We start from the raw sequence: 19,998 nt of genomic DNA on the forward strand, positions 1-19,998 counted from the left end.
GTCCTAACCTTTCGCATCAATTTTTTCCCGTAAAAGATCATCTTGTCGCGCTTGCGAAACCTTGGCTTTGGGAAAACTGGAGCCTCATTTGGAACCTCAACTACAATGACATGCAGAAAGTATATAATAGGCAAGTTCAATATGAAACAAAGCTGCAAATAATCGGCTGAAAGCAGAAATCGCATGCAAACGTACCTTTTCTTCGGAACTTCTTGATGAAATAAATGGACAGAATGACGGTAGTTATGAACACAGTTCCGATGACTAAATTAACCTAAAATGGGCAGTAAAAATACAATCAATGTATTGCTTGGTAATTATGGTATCCCCTTCACCTGATAACTTACCGACACCTCCGAAAAGAGTTGGATTTCACGAAATTTTTCAACGATATAGTTGGCAGCCATCTTTGCTGCATCCATCTTGTGTTTACTGCGTTGAAGTTAGCCGCTGGCTTAAGACGTTCGCGGGCTTGCTTGCCAGTGCCACGTTGAATTTGCGCGGGATTGGGCACCAAATTAAAATTGAAAATTCTGCTAAAAATACTCGTAAAGTACCACAAGGATTGTGTTTATTTGAACAGGTCACACACTTGCGTTTCATCTGCAGTCTTGTTAGTTTGGTTAAATATAATTAGACACAACAAATTTTGCAGGACAAGGACTGCCGCAAAACGACTGATGTCCTTCTGCGCTAAAGAATAATTTAAAACCGTTGTTATAGAAATCGTGTTCGAACGAAAAAAAATGAGGAAACACGGACGAAATTTAGATTATTCCATGTTGTATTTATTTTATATAAATTTAGTTATATAGAGCCGTTATTCTTGGGAAAATTGTTTATATTTGCATAGCTTAAGAGAAAAGTACGTAATTTCTTTGTTAAAAATCGAAGCTATGACGCTTAATTAATTATGACGCGATAATGAAATTGCATGTTGATTAATCTGCGCAGATCGCTTGAATAATCCCGGCTTTTTCTGTCGACATGTAAAAGGAAAGAAAGGAAATCAATTTAGGAGTCTTTTGGCCTCTAAAATGGCAACAGCGTTAGAAGTATATCGTAGACGCTGCGTAGCCCAGGAACGAAAAAAGATCCACGAGTCTTCAGAATACATTTACCCTATGCGCGAAAAAAACAACAGCAAGCCTGCTCCAAGAAAAACGTCGTACTCAGTAGATTTTGCTAAAAAGGAAGGAAAGCCGGCAAAGCCGAGGCCCTGTTCTGTTACAAGACGGAATCGACCACACCCATCCCAGGTAAATAGCTTGACTATATTTCGGAAGACAAGACTTTCACACTTGAAATCTTAATTTTTAATATTAATTTTACCAGAAATTCTTCTATTTTGTCCTTCTCTTTGACCAGAATAACAAGCAGAAAATACATTCAGCAAGTCATGTCGTTAAATGACAAAATTATTTATATGTTTATTTTCTTTTTTTTTTCTTAGAATTTCCTAAATTGGAGGATTCCTTCGAAACCGATGCCGGGCCAGAAAAGTAACGAAACTATAAATGCTCTTTTGAATTTATCAGATTTAGAAACAAAAGCACGATTCTATGACGACTACGTTGGAAAATTTAGTAAGTATGCGCCAGCTCCCTGCATACAGGAAATTGTTTTTAATGATTACCAGGGATTTCGTTACTTTTAAGGGACTCGCGCTTTATAAAAGACAACTGTCTAAATGCTCGTGCAAAATGGCGCAATTAAAGGAGCAACATCACGATATTTTAGGTCATTTTTCTGATTACTTTAAAATTAAAGGAAACCTCAAAGTAATAATTTTCGGATCAATTTAGGTTTCTGGGAAACTGCTAACCTACCCCTCCCCAAACCTAACATTTTGCCCAAAGCGATAAGTAAGGGTTAATGTTAGGTTTGGGGAGGGGTAGGTGAGCAGTTTCCCAGAAACCTAAATTGATCCTAATTTTCTAACGAAGAAAAGCAACAAAGGAGTAATAAAAACGCGAAAATAAACAAGAATGGTTTTGACTGACGAAGATTGAGACGGATTACGAATGATAAACTTTGAAAAACTTGCCCAATTTTTTCAAGTTGCGTTGTCCTTGACGTAGCTCCTTTAACTGTAAACTGAGCGATGTACCCGCAAAATGACAAATTTATTGAAAAAACGCATCACGTTTGTTCTTCAGTTTGCTCGCGGTTAGTTCCACTCCGGTTTGCTTGCGGTTAGTTCCACTTCGGTTTGTTTGCGGTTATCTTTTATTTGTTAGTAAGGGCAGCTCCTTTTTTAAAAATTGATAGCTGTATTGCTTGCGTAGTACTGCTTTTGGCTACGCCATTTTGCGCGAGCATTTAGACAGTTGTTTTCCCTATATAGCGCGAGTAACGAAAAAGGTAACGAAACAGGGCCATTAAGCGCGGGGATGATAGTGCATGATAGTTTATTGGTCAGCAGTTTAGCCAAAGACGGGCTCAATCCAAGATTTATGGCTGCCGTAAAGGAAATTCTATCGTTCGGTGAAGAAGAAAACCGAAATTTAGATTAATATTTGGACTATAGTGAAGCTGAAAACGAGAAAGTGAGTGGGAAGAAGAAGAGTAAAAGCAACGTCAAAAGCACAGAAAATATCACTGCCAGAAGCAAGAGATGGCGTGAAAGTATCGAAAACAAGGAAAAAACATGAAAACATTTCTGCACCGAGTGATAGTGGAGTTGAGAACGAGAAAAGCAAAGAATGAAATGCGCAAGCACATTGCGTGATTTCGACAAACTATCGTCAACTATCATGGAGCGTTTGATCGTAAACATGATAGTCAATGTGATAGTGAATGATAGTTGGAAGCAGCGAACTACCATCAACTATCATGACCGTTTGATCCAGGCTTACCAGTTTAAAATGCAAGCGCGAGACAAGGTGATGTGACGTTCTAAAAATAGCATTTAAAAATATGTGAAAATAACTTACATTGTCCATACAATTTCCTTTCGATACCAGGATTGTCAAACAAAATGCTAGCTTCTCATAAAAAAAATTCGTTTTCATTACTCGCGCTCAGCAAGTACGTTCTCTGTTCTTGTGATGTCACGCGCTAGCCCATGACACTATCCCTACTCAGGTCTTCAAATTACATACTTTAAAATACGTATTTCATAATTTATGTCATCCTGACAGCTTTTGGAAGTGGCATGGAGAACTGGGAAGAAATTTGCCACAATGTTAGAAGAGCGTCACCGTATTCAGCATTCCACACCAAGATATTTTTAAAAGTCAAAAGGCCCGGCCAAACGATCGCAAAATTTTTAATGAACATTAAAATGCGCGCGCCCTAAAATGATTCACAGTGACACGTGCATGTTGACCGGGCGGTTTTTCCAGACCGGCGCATATCAACCCTTGCATTTTTATCACGTCAACTTGCGGTGATGATTCCAAAAAAAAAACGCGCGTGTTGGGGGTACTGTTAGGAAAATATATGGTTGATGCGTTTGACTCTGGATCCAGCTGCCCTGGTAGGAGTGCCTCTCTTCATCCTCTCTCCTAGCTCACTCAGTAAAGAAACCTAACAAAATTCTGGGAGCTTACCTGCGGTGGACTAGCATCCCAGAACTTTTGGCCGCTTCATGCCATGGAAACCGGGATATGCTTCTGAATTGTGGGCCAGTGACATGCTATGTAGGGTAAAAATAGTTGCTTTTCCCGAGAAGAACAAGCGCAATACATATACCTTCAGTGTTACCATGTACCTGCATTAAATGAATTCATTGACAAGTTCTTTCGGACGCTTTCTTTTCTAACAATTCACCCAGTGGCAACGTTATTATTCTTTTTTTTTTTTTTCACAGATTCGAAGAAATGCAACCATTTTCAGAATATCGGCAATCCTGCGCCTCGTTATACAACAAGTAAGAAAAGTGACCATCCATTAAACATAGGAACCTTTTCACCTGATTACAAATGATTACTGTTTAGGTTCTACTAAATCCTGGGTGATTTTCTTAATCGGAAGCTGCTGCTGGTGCTGGTTGTTGAATAGAGAAAGAGAAATTAAAGAGAATTTTATTGGAGAAAGGGGAATTGTATCAGATCACAAACACATTCACGAACAGATTAAGAAACTATTTGGTGTTTTTGTTTGGGTTGATAACTCAACATACAGTTAACCCTTTAACCGGCAGATTTCTGTGACTTTCTAAAGGTTTTTTCTGGGCTTAGACATTCTGTAGAACTTCGTGATTGCATATAAGAAGTTCAAGTAAAAATGTGTGCTGTTTCGAAACACCGAGGGCTCAAATTTTTATTGTGACGTCAGTAGTCGGCAGTTGCTTCTTTCGTAGGCGAGCTGTTGGGCTTGGATTTGGCTCGTTTTGTGTTTATAAGTGATTTTTCGAGTCATTTTTCACTGCAGAAGCCCCCAGGCTGGCATCATTAAGCTAGAATGGTGGGTAGAGGCCAGCATCTGAAAGAAACCAGAGGTGAGAGATGATTTTGTCTTGATTGGAACGCCAGAAATATTCGAATGGAAAGATGGCGGTTCATGGGTAAAGTTGTCTCTCTGGCCGTTCTGTGGGTGGATTCCAAGACCTGCCAAGGCATTTTGGACGAGTTCTGACTTCCAAAGAATGCAATCGGTGCAACATTTTGCCGGCAGGATTGGGTGGCTCGACACTTCTAAAAAATATATGGAATAAAGGTAGGAAGCCTTTCATGCCGTCGCCATGACTGTTTTTCCCAAGCATCCCTTTCGGTCAGCAACGAGGAAATTACAGGTTTGCAAGCATAGCTCTAATCGAATAGTAATTGCTGAGTCTGCTGAATGATTGATGGGAAATTTCCTTGGTGAACGAAAGGGAATAGGGTTGAAGTTTGCTGCAAATGTATATTTTTGAAGTCAGAATTATTTTTTCATTAAAAAAAATGGAGGCAAAGATGTGTGTTTTTTGTTGTTGTCCTGTTACGTAGAAAACGGGCATTTTCAGATTTGCTGCTGAACAAACAACCATATGCAACATAAATCAAGAGTTGTAGTCAGTTAGTTGGCTTTTAAAGCTATGACAATTATCACTTTGCCATAAAAAGCAGTCATTACTATCATGTGCCCAGATATGTAAAAGCTAGAGTTTTTTCAATCACTGCTGGTGATTTTCGTACACATATGTACGATTGCCGGTTAAAGGGTTAATCAAAATACCTTTTTTTCTAATTTAGGAGGAAAGAGGGGGGAGGGGGGGGGGGGTTTAACGGTAAACGTAACTTACCTTTTCGACCTAGTGTTTAATATTTTCAGCCACTTGTATTTCAATTTTACTTATATCATGACATCAAGCTTTAATCGACAAATGAAAGTTTTTCTATGTGGTTTCATTCCGTAGGACCCAGGTATCTAAAACGAGCTGAATTTGAAGGCAATACCAACGAGGAAGAGACCCCTGGTTCTCTACCCATAGTAAGTGGAGTTAATTTTTATTGCATGAGTAAAACCAGTTGCCAATTCTTATCTGTCACGAATTTTTTTTTGTACCAGTGGGACCCAGTGGGAAATTTTGTAATCTTGCACCCAGATCTCCCACTGCCAGTCGGTCGTGGGATCTGGGTTCAACATAAGGAATCAAGAGTAATTCTGGTTGTTGTATCGTCTCCCTTATTGAATTTCTCTTGATCAGATTATTTACGATGTAAACTAATAACAAGATTTCTTTTCAGTGCATCATACCACCGTTATGCATGTCAAAAGACGCAGGCCAGAGGTACGATACCTTAGTTGCCAGAAACTCCTCAAGAGGTAGGTACTGATGAAACTGGTAAAAGAGGGTCTGGATGGGGGAGGGGGGGGGGTGAGCATATGTCAGTTGTCAGTTAACCCATCCAAATCCTCCTAAAAAGGTGCTCAATCTTAGATAACAGAAATCTGTAACACTTATTTTTTCCTTATCGAGAAGCTCAAAACGTCCCAGCTTCACGTTCATTTGCACTGGAAATATTTTTCAATTAATTGTTTATTACAGTTTTTTTTACAATTACCCGGTAAGCATTTGTACTCCTTTCACGGATGCCTCCATGAAGAAAATTCACTAGGTTTATTTTCCGTCTTTTCTACAACTTGTCGTTCAATTAAGAATATACGTCTATATATTTCCAACAATTTAAGTGCAAGTTCGACGTTTTTCTGTGTTCCTCAGAGAGGGTGATAATTGAAAGTTGTTTAGACGCTGGAGACCGCGGATATTTAGGAAAGGTAAGACAACGATAAATAGTCACGATTACAAATAACCATAATACTGAATTTAAATGTTTTTGGAATAAAAATCAAAATCGGGAATTTGCAGAGGCATATCCACAGAGTGTTTCTTTATACAATGTTTCCAGATCAAGCGAGTGCTCTCACTACTGCGCAATTTACAGTTATTATTGCGTACACGATAGTACCTTCCACAAACCTATTTTAACTAATATATTTTGCTTTGGTTTTAACGCTTTTTTGTCGTTTTCCTTCTTTTTTAGAGCTTGGAAAACGCAATTCAAGCTGAAGCAATTCCCGCCATTCACCGGTGGCTTAAATCTCAGAGTGAATCAGGTAACTCTCATCATGTGGTTCTTTCTTGGGGTTTCTTTACACACTCACACACTTCGAATTCCTCTACATGCAGTAATTACTTTTTTTAAACCAACACTAATCTAAAAAGAATTCAAACAAAACAATCAACATAACCGAGCTCGAAGCAAAAACACATGTTCGATACTACACTGCGCGGGTAAACGCGTGCACGACAAGTCACATGATTGCAACAGGTTTGCTCCCAGTTAAATACAACTGAACGTTTACCCTTTGCACTGATTGAAAAGAAGATATTGAACGGGCTTTGATCATGGCGAAAGCAAAGACGTAATTGCTTTTGACAGTCCGACCAAAACAGGGAGCCTATCGCTGACCTGTAGCAACGGTGGCTCTGGTACTCTGGGATGAATGAAGGCAAAGTCGCGCGTGCTCCTTCATGGCAATTTCTGATGATTTGGAACACTCCCTCTGGATTTAACTTGATTGCGTTACGTGCAAAGACAAGTCATGTTCAACAATTTGTTTGTTTTCTTTGCAGATCGTAATATTGCACTCGGGTTCTTAAGCAATCTGAGCAAAAGCACATCTCTCAATCAGGATCAGGCATTAAATCGAAAATCGGCAGATATTTCCAAGTAAGTTTACATTTATGTAAAGATAAATTAAATCCAAATAATGAAGTGATTTCTAGTATAAGTCGTTCCAACCTTATTTTTAGAGCCCTTTCTTTTTATTTCTCGAGGTATGAACAGATAGTGCACTGATAGCCTGCGTTGCAGACGAACACGTCCGGCTGCAACGCAGGCTAGAGCACTGGTAGACTGTCCACAGCCCTCTATTTTTTCGTGTTTTTTCGATCGATGAGCGCGCGGTGAGAACGGCGAGAAAACTGGACGCCAGCGCAAAACGGAAGATGCTTTTTTGCGTTGAAAAATCGAGAGGCTGTGGACAGTCTAGAGCACTGGGAATGAGGTTGCTTGAAATCCTAGTAAACAAATTGAACCACAAGAAACCACTGAGACTTTGATTGCCTCTTTTCCAGGGCTGCCCGCGATGTTATCGTCGATCAAGTTCGCCAGATGATGCCAAAAGACGTCCGTACCAGAGAGCGACGCCGGCCAGCTAAATACTCACCACCGAGGGGCAGAAAGCTTCGGTTGCCACCAAAGCCTCCCCCGCGAGCCTTCGTCATGAATAAGGGGGCACTGTTCATGCAGCCACACCGCTGTCTGCCGGGGCATTTTGAAATCCACCCTGAGTTCCAAATAAGTGCCAAAAGAATAACCGTTTCATGACTTTTCTTCGCAACACTAGTACCTTAGAGGAATTTACATACGCTCAGATATTTTTAAAGCATTTGGGATTCTACTCACAAATGTTGGCACGGGATTTGCTGAAAGAATTTCACTATGTCATTATTTGTTTTTAATTGTAATAAATATCATACATGTATGGAAATCACAGATCCACAACTATGCATTGTGAATGTACGTATGTGCATTGGATTTTATTAAACATATCTCTCGTGTTGTTCTTAGTCTTTTCTTAGATCGTGTTCCACGACATAGCTTGCTGCTAAGTGTGGGAAATAGTGATTAAGGAAATTTAAAGGCGGTTTTCCGGCATTGGGCATAAGAGCAAGTATAAGCACAAGCGTAAGCATTAGAACATGTAAAAGCATCGAACACATTATTCATTCTTATGCTGTTCGCATTAGGAATCACCGCGACATAAACGTTGGCGTATAAACACAAGAAAAAAGAACAATTTTGTTTTCTTGTTTTTATGCTTATGCCCTTGCGATTACTAGAAAGGACAGCGTAAGACGAATGAATGTGTTTCTCTAAGTCATTCGGTGACGTCACGAAATTTCGCGCTAAATCGATAAGCGGGAAGGGAACGCCTGGGTACTAGGCTGTGTTTCTCTTATGCGCTCATGCTTGTGCCTTTGCCCAGAGAAATCCAACCTTTACTCGGCCATTAAACTGAGCCGCTTCTTGAAACAAAAGTTAAGGTCGAACCTCTCAACAACGGGCACTCTGGAGTAAGATAAACTGGCCGTTGCATTGTAGAGAAGTTTCCATATGAGTAGAGTACATGGATCAATGTACAGCCGGACGAAAGATCCTAGAGATGTGGCCATAATTACTAGAGGTCCAGTAACAGCCTCCTCTCTGTAGCAGCCGCCTTTCCACAATAGCAGGGAGTTTTCACACCAACCCTACCCACCTCCTTATAAATGGCCAGTTAATTTCGCCTTAGAGTGGCCTTTGTAGAGAGGTTCCACTGTATTTATTTTTCACATGGTTGCTTACAGTCGAATCTTCACTAACGGTCACTTCTCTACAAAGGTCAGCATTTTTCCTCCCAACTGTGCCCTTTCCCTGCATTTCACAGCTCCAGGGTGGCTGCCGTAGAGGGGTTCAACTATATGCTGGTGACAATTTTGGAACTATGGGAGGGGCCCGATCCCTCTCCTCTCCCCGTCCCCTAATGTTCTGTGCCATCTCTTTATTTATTTATTTATATTATTTAAGGATTCGTACAAGTACAGGTGCTTAACAATAGCCGGGACATAAGTCCCCTACTTGGTTAAAATACCCACACCCAGCCCCCTAAAAAATATCCCGAAAAACCCCTTCCCTGACCCGACTAAACTACAAATCAAATAAATCTAAATAACACAAATACAATCTGAAATATACTAATCAACTTAACAAGTACAGACAGAGAAAATATTAACACGGCGACACTTATGGAGCGAGAAAGGGTCTACATTTAGTCTAGCCCTCCTAGCCTTTTCGAGCGCCTATTTTGAAAACCTAACCTGCCATGAGGTACTCCTTTCTTATTAAAACACGCCAAAATCCCGGTGAGAAAGCCCCCCTTTCTAATCATATCCCCCAGCTTTCTGTTTCTTTGACATGGGAATACTTTGATAATTTCTTATGAATCTAGAAGGAAGACGAGTACGGCTTCCAATAAAACAAAGATTTTCTTAAAAGAACATAAATCTTCGTCGAGATTTCAACAGAAAAATGAACAACGTACAATAAAAAGCTGAAAATGAAAGAAATAAAAACAGCTACCCCGAAGTCTTGTTGGTATAACTTTTCGCTTTCTAAGATTTCCGTACGTAAAAGTTCACGGTCATCTTTTCTTTTTCCTTCAGTAAAAAAAGACAACATTTACGTTTTTGTTCGCGGTTTCCGTTAGGTCGTCAGGGGAGGGGACGCTATTCCTTTAGACTGCTTAAACTTCTTACTAAAAAGGAAAGTTGGTTCTTTTATTCAAAAGAAAAACAAAAAAAATCATACACTGTACTTGAACTCTTTTTCTCTAAAACGCTGTTGTCTCAAATGGAAAACTAGTGTTTCAATTACAGAAACCAATGAAATGCTGCAGCGAAAAACACGTGCGATGAATTAAACCAATCAGAAGGCGGTATTTGGCCGACCGCGTTGAATGCAAAAAAGAGGCGCGAAGTTTTAATTTATTCTTCTTCTGCACAAAGTTGTGACCAAAATGAAAAATTTTAGCCGACTAAAATTTTTCAGGATTATACGCCAGAACTTTGTGTTTGCCTTCTTATACATAACCAGGCAAATTAAAACATTACAGAAGAGCTCCAACAAAGGAATAAAGCTTGGAAATAACGCGGTAAGTGCGAGAACTAGTACGCTGTTCATTTTGAATTTTAACAATTTGCGAGAATCGAGTTCATGCTTGCTCCTATCTTGTGAGCTTAATAACTGAATAAATAATTGCCTAACTTGTCTAACTACTTTGTGAATTTCATCAGTTTTCTTTTTTTTTTGTTCACAGAAATAAACCACAGCTACGGAGGACATTATTTATCTTTAAGGCGAACCGAGCAATTGATTCTGTCCGGTGAAAGCTTTAATCAAAAATTCGACATGGCGAACTTTGTTCGATTTGGACTAGAAGCTCATGACAGGTTTGTGTTTGAATATTAAAATGTTTGCATTTCAAATAATACTCTTCATGCTTGTGTAGGTTACAAAACAGTTAGCTGTCGAAATAACGTTCAATAATGAAAACTTCGAGTACTGTGGGCCTAAATAAGTCGGCCGCTTTATATGCGAACGGATAAACATGGCGGAAATTGCGAGTTTATAGAAATTCTAAGTCAAGTGTTTGTTTTATAACTAGGAGTTGCTGATAGCAAGTAAAGTGCTGCGAAGTAAGTTATAAGAATAATTATAGTAGTAGGAACGAACGGAAGGTCATAGCAATGTTTCGGATGTTCACATTTCCAGATGTGAAAGATTTTTCTCTGTTTTCTCAGTGAGTTAAATGCTGGTAATTCGCTTAGTTTATATAATAATTAGTGAAATTGAGGAAAGGAAGCAATGTAACATAACATAGCACGTGCGATTGCAAAGCCATCAGAAACACCAATTCAGTTATGACGTCAAAAAGCTCAAAGCTCGTTCCATTCCAGCGCGCGGTCATTATGGAAACGTTTTCGTGGAGCCTTCGCAAATAATCTTCGTAGTGTTTTTGCTGTACATATTTCCCGCTTAAGGGTCAGAAAGTAAAAATTTTTCCTTAAATTAAATTGGTAATGAATAATTATGAAAGCGATTATAAGAAGGCCTCGGAAATTCGTTATTCATCAGAGCTGGCGCATAAGGGATGAAAAGACCGTTTCTCCGGCACTTTACTTGACCATCTTGCTCAAGAGAGATTTCTTGGGAAGCATTTACAAAGTGCTGCACAGAAGCGCAAGCGGCAACGCTTTAAAATTTAACTTCTTGCTCTTTAGCGAAAAGGACATCGCAAATTAACGACAAACGCAGCTTCGACAGAGCGCAAAAACGGCTGATTGGTCAGAGAAAAATGACGCCAGTGAGGTTATTTTCCTTTACTGCGACTGCGCGTAAGATTTTCCAGTTGAGAATTTTACATCATGGCGGATCGAGCGAAGCGCCGCGTGTAAGGGAAACCATGGATAGTAAACAAAAACCTAAGTGAACTGTGGTCCAGAAAAAACCCCTACAGCAATTGTTTCACAACGACGAAATTTCAAGCAGATTTGCCACCAAGGAAAACTGCAATTACTGTTTTATTTCTGTTATTTTTGACCGTTGTGTATTCTGTTGATGTGGAGAGTTAGGCCGCCTTGTGACCTGCAGACTTTACTACAACCGTTATGTTTACACGGAAAACTTGGTTGATTCACTGGTGGAATCTCTGACTGTGTTGTTTCCTCTCCAGCTGGCTTTTGACCGACGTTAGCGAATTTTGGAAACAGCTGTCGCGGACGGTCTTGCTTTAGGGAGCGAACACGTGTTTTAAATTCTGATTGCAACTGGTGCACTTTGTTTTGGTGAGATTCATTGCCTCCCTCATCGCAACTGTCCTCAAGGTTTGTTGATATATCATCGTTTCCATCGTCGTCATCGTCGTTACCATCGTCGCTGTCATCGCTATCCAGTGGATCGCCCGCAAGATACCTATTAACGGATTAAGAAATCAAACCAAATTTAGGCTCCATGCGTGCAGGGAAAAGTACAGTAGCTTGTGCTTATATTTTGACCGTACTCTCTTACCTGTTCAATGTTGTGGATAGCTCTCGTATTCGTTCTTGTAGCAGAGGATGGCAGATAGGGCACAGTCGTTCTCTGAGGCATGATATATGGAATGAGTGACCACAATTCAGCCTTTTGTAATCAGCTGAATTGGCCGTGCATTCGGTGAGATCACAACAAACCATCTGGTCGGGCTCAGAACCTAGAAAAGAGAACCCCATCGGCAGCGATCGCTGGTCCATGGTTGCATCCAATGCTGGGAAGTAATATGGCTGGAAAATGAAGGTAAGCTAAGATGTAAGTGTAGGATTGACCCGAGCTTCTCTTGCATATAAAAGAATACAAGCACCACTATAATATCCTCAGCTACATGAATCTTATCTCGGCTTTTTTTGCAAATGATTGATTTCTGAAAGACAGGCTCCACAGTTGTTTTGTTATATTTATAATTTTAATATTTATTTAACGTTTTCAGTTATCCTTTGTTTATAATTTGGTAGTGCGTGTAAAAAGAATAACGTGTACATGTACTTCAATCGTATCATTTTTTTAAGTCCATCCCTGAATTGAGGTGAATTTCTCTTGCAGTTCCCTTGTCTGAATGAACTTTATTCAAGGTAGCAAGGCATTTGATAAAAAAAATGCATAGCACCTGAAATTTGCGGTTTCCACGTGGGATCTTTGCTGTCTGTCCAAGTGTATTCCACACTTCTGTGAACAGTTCAAAAAGGAACTCTGCTGCCTTGAGTGTTGTCTCTGTGAGGTTTGCACTGCCATGCCCTCTCAGATATTGTGGCAGAAACCATTCCATAAAATCTACGTCAAAGCCTCTTCCACTGAGTGCATGTGCTATTGTGCGGATCAGTTGTGGAACTGCCCAGATAGGTACGTTACTGTATAAAGGTAACCAGAAGTGTGTGTTTTGTGAGTTGTTACACTATAAATAATTATTGGTAAAATATAAGGATCTAACTCTTTTGTAATTTTTATTATGTAAGTTTTTGACAAGGACAAAATTATTAAACATGTTATTGTACCGCAAATCTATAGAAGCAATAATAATTAACATCACTGTTACGCTGATAATTATTCGTTATTTGCTGAGTCAAGTGGCATGAATGCTGTGAAGCCATTATTTCATAAGTGTAAGTACAAACTCTGTTATCTTGCAAGTTTTGTTATTGCGTGTCACAGAATCATAAATTTAGCTATAAAATTTTTTACTGTTAAAATAAGAAAACAGCCAAAGTATTTCTGAGATGTCTTTTAATTGAATCGTGTGGAGAAGAAATCAAACAGACGTGAGATTGCTAAACTGTAAGCAGTAACAGTAATGAGTTTGTAGTTTTTTGTTTTGCTCATGTGTCCGTGCTCTCCAATGGAATTGCATTGATCATAACACAAGAAACATTTCCAAAATAATTATGAATATAGTTGAAAATTTTCCTACCGCCGCAAGATGGAGTGAAGTATTTCAATTTTTTTCTCTGTGAAAACTTGTAGGAATTCTTGGATTGTTTCACCAAGGTCTGTGTTTTGGGACACATGGAACAGGAGATCACTTAGTTGGCATAAGGTTGCCTTATCATAGTTTCTGCGGCGGAAGATAATGAAGATCATAGATGCCCTTAGCATTGACTGTAACCAGCTGTCAAAATTTCCACCACGAAAGAACACAGTGTAGAAGTAGAAGTTGAAGCAGCTGATCTCATCAAGTAAGTTGATCAACATCAGGTACTGTGCATCTTTCCATTCACCAAATAGATCCAGAACAACATCTCTCACTATAAGCCAGCCTCCAAAGGCAGCTGAAGACACCAGAGAAATTTTTTCAGACTTAGGCTTCTGGGGGAACTTCTTGTTTCTAAAAATTTTAAAATATGCAATTTTAATCAATTCTTGCGAGTACTTGTAGGTTCTATATCTATTTCATAGATGTCAGTTTATTGGCTTCCTTCGCTCGTGTAGTTACATGTAAGAAAGACACAAACTGGTATTTGTTAAATTATAAATTAACCAACCTTCCAAATAAAGCTTTATATAACTTCTCAAAGAAAGGCCAGAACACTTGAACAGTGGATTCCTTTGTGTTAAGGGAGATAGTTGTTTGTTCTCACTATTGTGTTTTTAGTGTAGCAATTATTTATTTTTGCATGTACTTAGCTACCTCTGCAACAAGTTTTTTATTGAACTTCCAGGTTGGGTAGTCACCAGTTACAACCAGTTGGAATTCAGCCATGTATTCATCAAGTTCAGGGCACATCATGAGTGTGTGTTCCAAGGCTGCTGCATAATCATTTTTGCTGTGGAGAGGCCTTTCAAACTCATCAACCAGCCATGATGTTTTCAGCGTCTCCATTTCATGTCTCTCTGCATCCCAATACACCCTTTCAAAATCACAAGCACATTGGTTTAAGCACATACAGCTGTACATGTAGGTAGTTATGTTGGAAGTTCTGTTATTTTTTCAGTTATGCTTTGTTTGGATTTTTTTGCATAATGTACTACTGTATATAGAAAACTCCAAGTAAAATCAGCTGAGTTCTAAATTTAGTATGGAAATTCAATATCGTTATTTTTACACCAGCATTTACGCATACATACATATATTAGCCTGGGACGGATGAAAAATTCATGTAAGTTTTCTGAAAAACTGCAATCTGAGTGCAGTTGTGCTTGTGGCAAGAATTAGACAGCAGTGAGCTGCTTTGTATGAATAAAATAATTTATATCACTGTAATACCTGAGATTCTGAAAGCTATCCTGGATATTTGAAAAATTGACCTGTGTATATTCTGCAGGTAACAGAGACAGGAAGCTGGAGGAAAAATATTTTGTTAACTCTACACGAAAATATCCTAGCAGATGCTGGATGTCGATTCCTCCACGACACTGTCGAATCGATCCATCCTTCATCGCCACTCTCACAGACTGGTGGTTTCTGTTAATGTCGTGGTTCTGGGGAACAGCATTGATGTCAGTGTGGATATCTGCTAGAACTGTGCACATGTGCCAGGATGTACTGGTTATGGAGTTTGTCGGCCTTCTCGGTGCATGTATAAAGTGGATGTCATCCTCAATGAGAAGTATGAATTTCTTTTCCTTTCAAAACAAAACATTTTTATTATATATAATATGATTAAATCCTAACCACCCTGGAAAATAAATGAGCACAGTGACCTGAAACACTAGTTCCCCATTCAGATTACTGGGGTTCCCAATATTTTAATCTCACTGGTCTTATATTTACTAAAATGCCCGTCCATTTTACACAAAAACTAGTGCGGTTGCCCCCATTTTTTATTCCATTTTTCTAATGCTCATAACATAATTGTAACCTGGACCAAGTTTCAGAAAATTTTTAGTTCTCCTTCTATTTCAGTGGAAACACCTTAAACAATACATTAGGTTTTGAAGAACGAAAATTGCACAGTCAACAAAGTTGAAAGTTCTTAGTCGGAAAGTGTAGTTTTGTCATAATGCTGATATCCGATTTCGAATTTTCCAACAACTGTTTGCAGTCAGATGAAGTAATCATTGTCGTGAACCATGTTTAACAAAACAACACAATACATGTACATGTAGTGGCTCAGTAATTATTGTATTAGCTGTTGTAGAATTTGGAGGTACAATAGGAAAGAGTTTTATTGAATTGTGAACTTCATAGACTCAATTTATCAAGCACAGCTACCTTTGTTGCAAGTTTTATTTCTTTTCTCACTTCTTCTTGATTCATTTTGGCAAGTGCTTTCTCATGGTTCGTAATGGAATGTGGATGGCAACTGTAACCAAGGACCATGCCAGACATCATTGAGGAGTAGCTAGCTCCACTTAGTTTTAGTTGTAGACCATTGGCTTTCTGCATGGGACAGTTTTTCTGACAATCAAACATTATCAGAAATATACAAGTTATTGTGTGAGCATTATAATTGCTAAGTGTAATGCTTTTTTTCCTGATGCAGTGGAATAAATTTTAAGAGTAGTGGATATAACCAGCTCCACCCTTTCTTGTTTGATATTTTTTTAATTCTAACAAGAGAGAGAAAAGTTCTTAATTATAATGTTATTTTTTTTATTTTTATTGTATATGTACCCCAATATTTTTTCCTTTTTATTGGAAATGGTTGAATGCCTTTATTTTATCTGCTTTGTTTGAAGGTAGAAAGGTCTACTACCTGATTTCTAAAGAAACTGAGGTTGTGTAGCAAGGCAACTACACGGATTCTCTGAAGATGACTTCTCTTGCTTGATGGTGTTTCCTTTTCATTATTGAATATGGCACAAAAGATGTCCTCAAACAGGCCAGGAGCATGGGTATCACAAAACTGTTCCATCTCATCTGGATTGTATAAATGTTTCCCACCATTGCTATAATGATTGACCAAAGACTTGTGGAATTGTTGCACAAGAGTGCTGAATGTTGTGTCTCCTTTAAGCAGTGAGAAATATTTGTTAGAAAACAAAAAGGATGAAAACATGTTTCTCAGCTATCATACACTTACAACATGAATGGTTTTGCCCTTGGAAGTTGAAGTAACTTCAGATTATTATGACCACTTCCCTAATGACAAATTCAGACCTTTGGGAGGGTTGCATGTCTACTTACTGTACTGTGCCTGAAATTAAAATTTTAAAAGGATTTAATGTAAAATAAAACACAGCTTCTTTAAAAATTAATCAAAATTTTAGGATATTTAATGACAAATTTAGAGGCTGTAAGTTCTTCTCCACTTGGTTCTTATGTACAGTGACTTTTTAATGAAGTGAAATCTATAATTTTGCCCAAACCTTTTGTAGGCATACTGGTTTTACCTTGAATTTTCTTGTGAAGCCTGATGTTCTCTTCTTTCAATTCGTCATTTATTTCCCTGATATTCTTTTCTTTTTGCATTAATTGTGTGTTTTGTCGAGCAAGTTCTGTTGGAAAATAAATCACCATGGGTTTTATGTAACACACTCTACATGTTTCACGTTATGTTTGATTTAAGGGCTGAGCAAAAACAATAGTTTCAAGGTGAATTCAACATAAAATGCTTATGTAAACCCAAGGTGCAGTTGAGATAAACTTTTGAATTTTTCCAAACTTTCTCTTGTTTTTGCACCAGGCTATATAGATATATGACTCAGTTGATTTTCAGTCTTAATTTAACCAAATATCCAAGTTGATAATAAACTGTTTATATCATAGGATTGTGTGTTTTAAGTGATCCCATCTGTCAGATCATGAGGGTTTTGCTTGGGTGACTAGAAATAGATTAATATTATGTTGGGATAAAATAATATGTTAGCCCATTTAATGCAGCTGAAAACATGCTGTATGGCTATACGTCGGTTCCAATTTTAAAATTATTCCTGTCTTCTATTGTACCCTCGTGAATATAGCATTTTTCCATAGTCGAGTTTGGTATTTTATTAAAACCTTGTTGAAGTAAATTTGTGTGTTGTTTTGTTTTATTATTGACATTGGTAAAAAATAATAATAAAAAATATTGACATTGGTTCATGTACACATGCAGTGTTGGACAGTACATACAGCTACTTATATATTTTATTTTTGCTGTTTATCTCATTAAAGAAGTATATTTTAGCAGTCTAATTTTTAATAGAACCTCATAATTATAAAGGGCATACTATTAGTATGTAAACAATGAGGCAACCATAATGACCTAGGGAAAGGGACTGTAAATGGAGGTTATTTGTATGGTCATTATCAATTTATTGTAATTTACAGTATTTCACAGACAACTTCAATGTCTAGGAAAGCCAATGAAATGCTTGGTCACACATACCTTCAATTTTGTTCAACAACATTGTGTTCTTATCTTCTACTTTCCTTTGGCCTTCTTCCAATTTTTTTTTTTTGCCTCTCGAGGTCTTCAATTTTCTTAACCAGCTCTCCCTGATCAGGGTTATAACTCGTCGACTCAGACTTTGGGCGCTGGTCGAATAAAAAATATTAAAAAACAAAACTATGGGCGTGACTGGTGATATGCCAATCCTCAGTCAACTATCAACAGTTCTGTGAAATCAATTGACGTAATTAAATACCTTTTTAGGTGGAGTGTATCCCTCGCTGTTGCAAATTCTTTCATCTCGATCGGCCAGCAATAAATGTTTCTCACAAATAAATGTACCGATGTGGGAATGGTGTTGAAAACTATCAAACACCGCAAATAGTCGCCGAGGACAGGAAACAAAACTACCGCTGCATTCATTGTCAGAATGCAGTGGAAAGCAACATTTCAATTTGTTTTCATTAATTTTTTCGTCGAAGTGCTTTTTACAAAGCGTCACATTCTGTAAAAAACCACAGGCCCGTGCTTGAATGTCTGTAAACAGGGACACATTACCCCAACAGTCGACCCCAGCCGGCTTCTTACGCAATTCTCGGGGAGCTTTAACACAGTGCATAGTGCTGCATATTCATAAAAAAATAAAATAAAAATAAAAAATCCCCGACACTATTGCACATTGGCAACAACGATAATTGACCTTGACAGGACGATTTGTAGCCGCGGTTTGGGCGGGAAAATATGGCGTGTGCAAGTCTTGGCAAACCACACAGAAAGACAAGATAATGGAAGTATTACGACGACTTCAGTAAAATGAACAAAATCTTTAATTCAATAATACTCCTTAGAAATTACAAAACTTTCAACGACTAAAATCTACGTACACAACAAGATAAGTCCTAAATGATCAACTGCGTAATATTCCTACGATCCGAGGAGTTAGAAAACAATCGCGTAAAAACAAAACAATTCACGATTTCGTACTCACTGAACTGCAATCTCGGCGGGCAAGAAACCTTTTCTCTCTTTCTACAACAATCGCCACATCACAGCAGAAGTCCTCCTTTAAACAGCGTTTATAAAAATTCATATAAACGAAAAAAAAGTCATTTTTGATATGTTTTAGAGAAATTAGTCCTCTCAAACATTTGCCTTTCCTGAGCTTACTGAGTAAGCGGTGACCTTAATAAACGCCAAACACTTGTCCCAACAAAAACAAGAAGCGTAACTTTCGCCTCAAAAGTGAGTCACAAATGGCAGCCTTTTTATGCCAGAACTTTTTCGTCGATGTCTTCACAAATAGCCTAGATGCGTCCTCCATGAACAACAGCTGTTTGTGATGCGACTGCAAATAGTGATGGACGGAGAACAGCGGCGCTTTGAACGCTCAATGACGTGTTCTTTTTTGATTCGCTGTCCGCCATTTTGAAAATCGAATGGCGGGAGTCATGGCGCGGGCAGCATTTGACGCACACTGCGCATGTCCAGCCGTTTTTGCGCTCTGTCCGCAGCTTCCACATTTTACATGCCGCTGATCATACGTACTGCATGTACTCAAAATCATCGCCAGTGAAAAAGTCGAAAATCGAGTGTGTCGCATATATAAAGCGCCCAGGCCCCACGCGGACAGTCACAAATAGTGGTGCTGCTACGCTAAGGCTTCGCAGCAATAATTGTTGTATATGACTTTTAAAATAATGTTCTGTATCCCAAAATGTATATTCGAATTTAAAAGCTTGAAGGCTACAGTAATCCTGGGCAGGATGTCTTTATATAAGCTTACCATCAATGCAAACGCGGCCGGCCGGCTCCATACAATTCCTGTAATCGCATGCCACACTGTTAAATATTTCTCCACTTTGGAGAGCGTTTTTGAAAAGCTCCGTTTTCGGTGACCGAAAACGCCGTCTCAGTGCGGACAGTTGGCCTATGCGGAGAAAAAGATGCGTTTTCAAATTTACCCGGGTCAGTGTGGACAGGGACTAAGTGTACTTTATTTATATTATAAAAAAGATAAATTTACTTACAGTTGGTACAAAATAGATTGCATTCCATACAATGTTTTAAAAATCCAACTTAGTATTATTATGAATGTCACTCTACGTGTGTCTTCATAGGCTGATTTT

At 38.6% G+C, this 19,998-nt stretch overlaps 6 protein-coding genes across 7 annotated transcripts in view; 2 read left to right on the forward strand and 4 right to left on the reverse strand.

Moving 5' to 3' along the window:
* LOC144642177 (patatin-like phospholipase domain-containing protein 7) overlaps positions 1-428 on the reverse strand; it is a 38,333-nt gene extending 37,905 nt beyond the window's left edge. For both annotated transcript variants that reach the window (XR_013568710.1, XM_078501165.1), the window contains exons 1-3: positions 348-428; positions 196-274; positions 9-100 (exon numbers count right to left, since the gene is read on the reverse strand). Coding sequence is in view for 1 of the 2 variants with exons in the window: in XM_078501165.1 (XP_078357291.1) it covers positions 9-100; positions 196-274; positions 348-422 (246 nt within the window). In the remaining variant the exon portion in view is untranslated. The remainder of the gene's footprint in view (positions 1-8; positions 101-195; positions 275-347) is intronic.
* Positions 1-12,466, reverse strand: part of LOC144642940 (uncharacterized) — a 128,924-nt gene extending 116,458 nt beyond the window's left edge. The window contains exon 1 of the mRNA XM_078502063.1: positions 12,451-12,466. The gene's annotated coding sequence lies outside the window, so the exon portion shown is untranslated. The remainder of the gene's footprint in view (positions 1-12,450) is intronic.
* Positions 931-8,055, forward strand: LOC144643210 (uncharacterized). The gene is made up of 9 exons (XM_078502400.1): positions 931-1,259; positions 1,454-1,586; positions 3,815-3,874; positions 5,342-5,415; positions 5,673-5,751; positions 6,149-6,204; positions 6,471-6,543; positions 7,064-7,160; positions 7,568-8,055. The coding sequence occupies exons 1-9, from the start codon at positions 1,038-1,040 to the stop codon at positions 7,818-7,820; spliced, it is 1,047 nt and encodes a 348-aa protein (XP_078358526.1). The 5' UTR covers positions 931-1,037; the 3' UTR covers positions 7,821-8,055.
* On the reverse strand, positions 11,624-13,811 carry LOC144645856 (uncharacterized). The gene is made up of 4 exons (XM_078505392.1): positions 13,531-13,811; positions 12,733-12,973; positions 12,102-12,352; positions 11,624-12,005 (listed from the first exon to the last, which is right to left on the reverse strand). Exons 1-4 carry the CDS (start codon positions 13,809-13,811, stop codon positions 11,624-11,626), a joined length of 1,155 nt encoding a protein of 384 aa, XP_078361518.1.
* On the forward strand, positions 13,656-17,513 carry LOC144643958 (uncharacterized). The gene is made up of 4 exons (XM_078503361.1): positions 13,656-13,795; positions 14,279-14,514; positions 14,882-15,166; positions 16,239-17,513. Exons 2-4 carry the CDS (start codon positions 14,418-14,420, stop codon positions 16,283-16,285), a joined length of 429 nt encoding a protein of 142 aa, XP_078359487.1. The 5' UTR covers positions 13,656-13,795; positions 14,279-14,417; the 3' UTR covers positions 16,286-17,513.
* On the reverse strand, positions 16,819-19,375 carry LOC144643888 (uncharacterized). The gene is made up of 3 exons (XM_078503279.1): positions 18,129-19,375; positions 17,870-18,018; positions 16,819-16,997 (listed from the first exon to the last, which is right to left on the reverse strand). Exons 1-3 carry the CDS (start codon positions 18,293-18,295, stop codon positions 16,819-16,821), a joined length of 495 nt encoding a protein of 164 aa, XP_078359405.1. The 5' UTR covers positions 18,296-19,375.
* Between the last annotated feature and the right edge of the window lie 623 nt (positions 19,376-19,998).

This window comes from Oculina patagonica, chromosome 1 (genome assembly GCF_052425735.1).
Source record: "Oculina patagonica isolate OP01 chromosome 1, crgOcupat, whole genome shotgun sequence".
Classification (NCBI taxonomy): Eukaryota; Metazoa; Cnidaria; class Anthozoa; order Scleractinia; family Oculinidae; genus Oculina; species Oculina patagonica.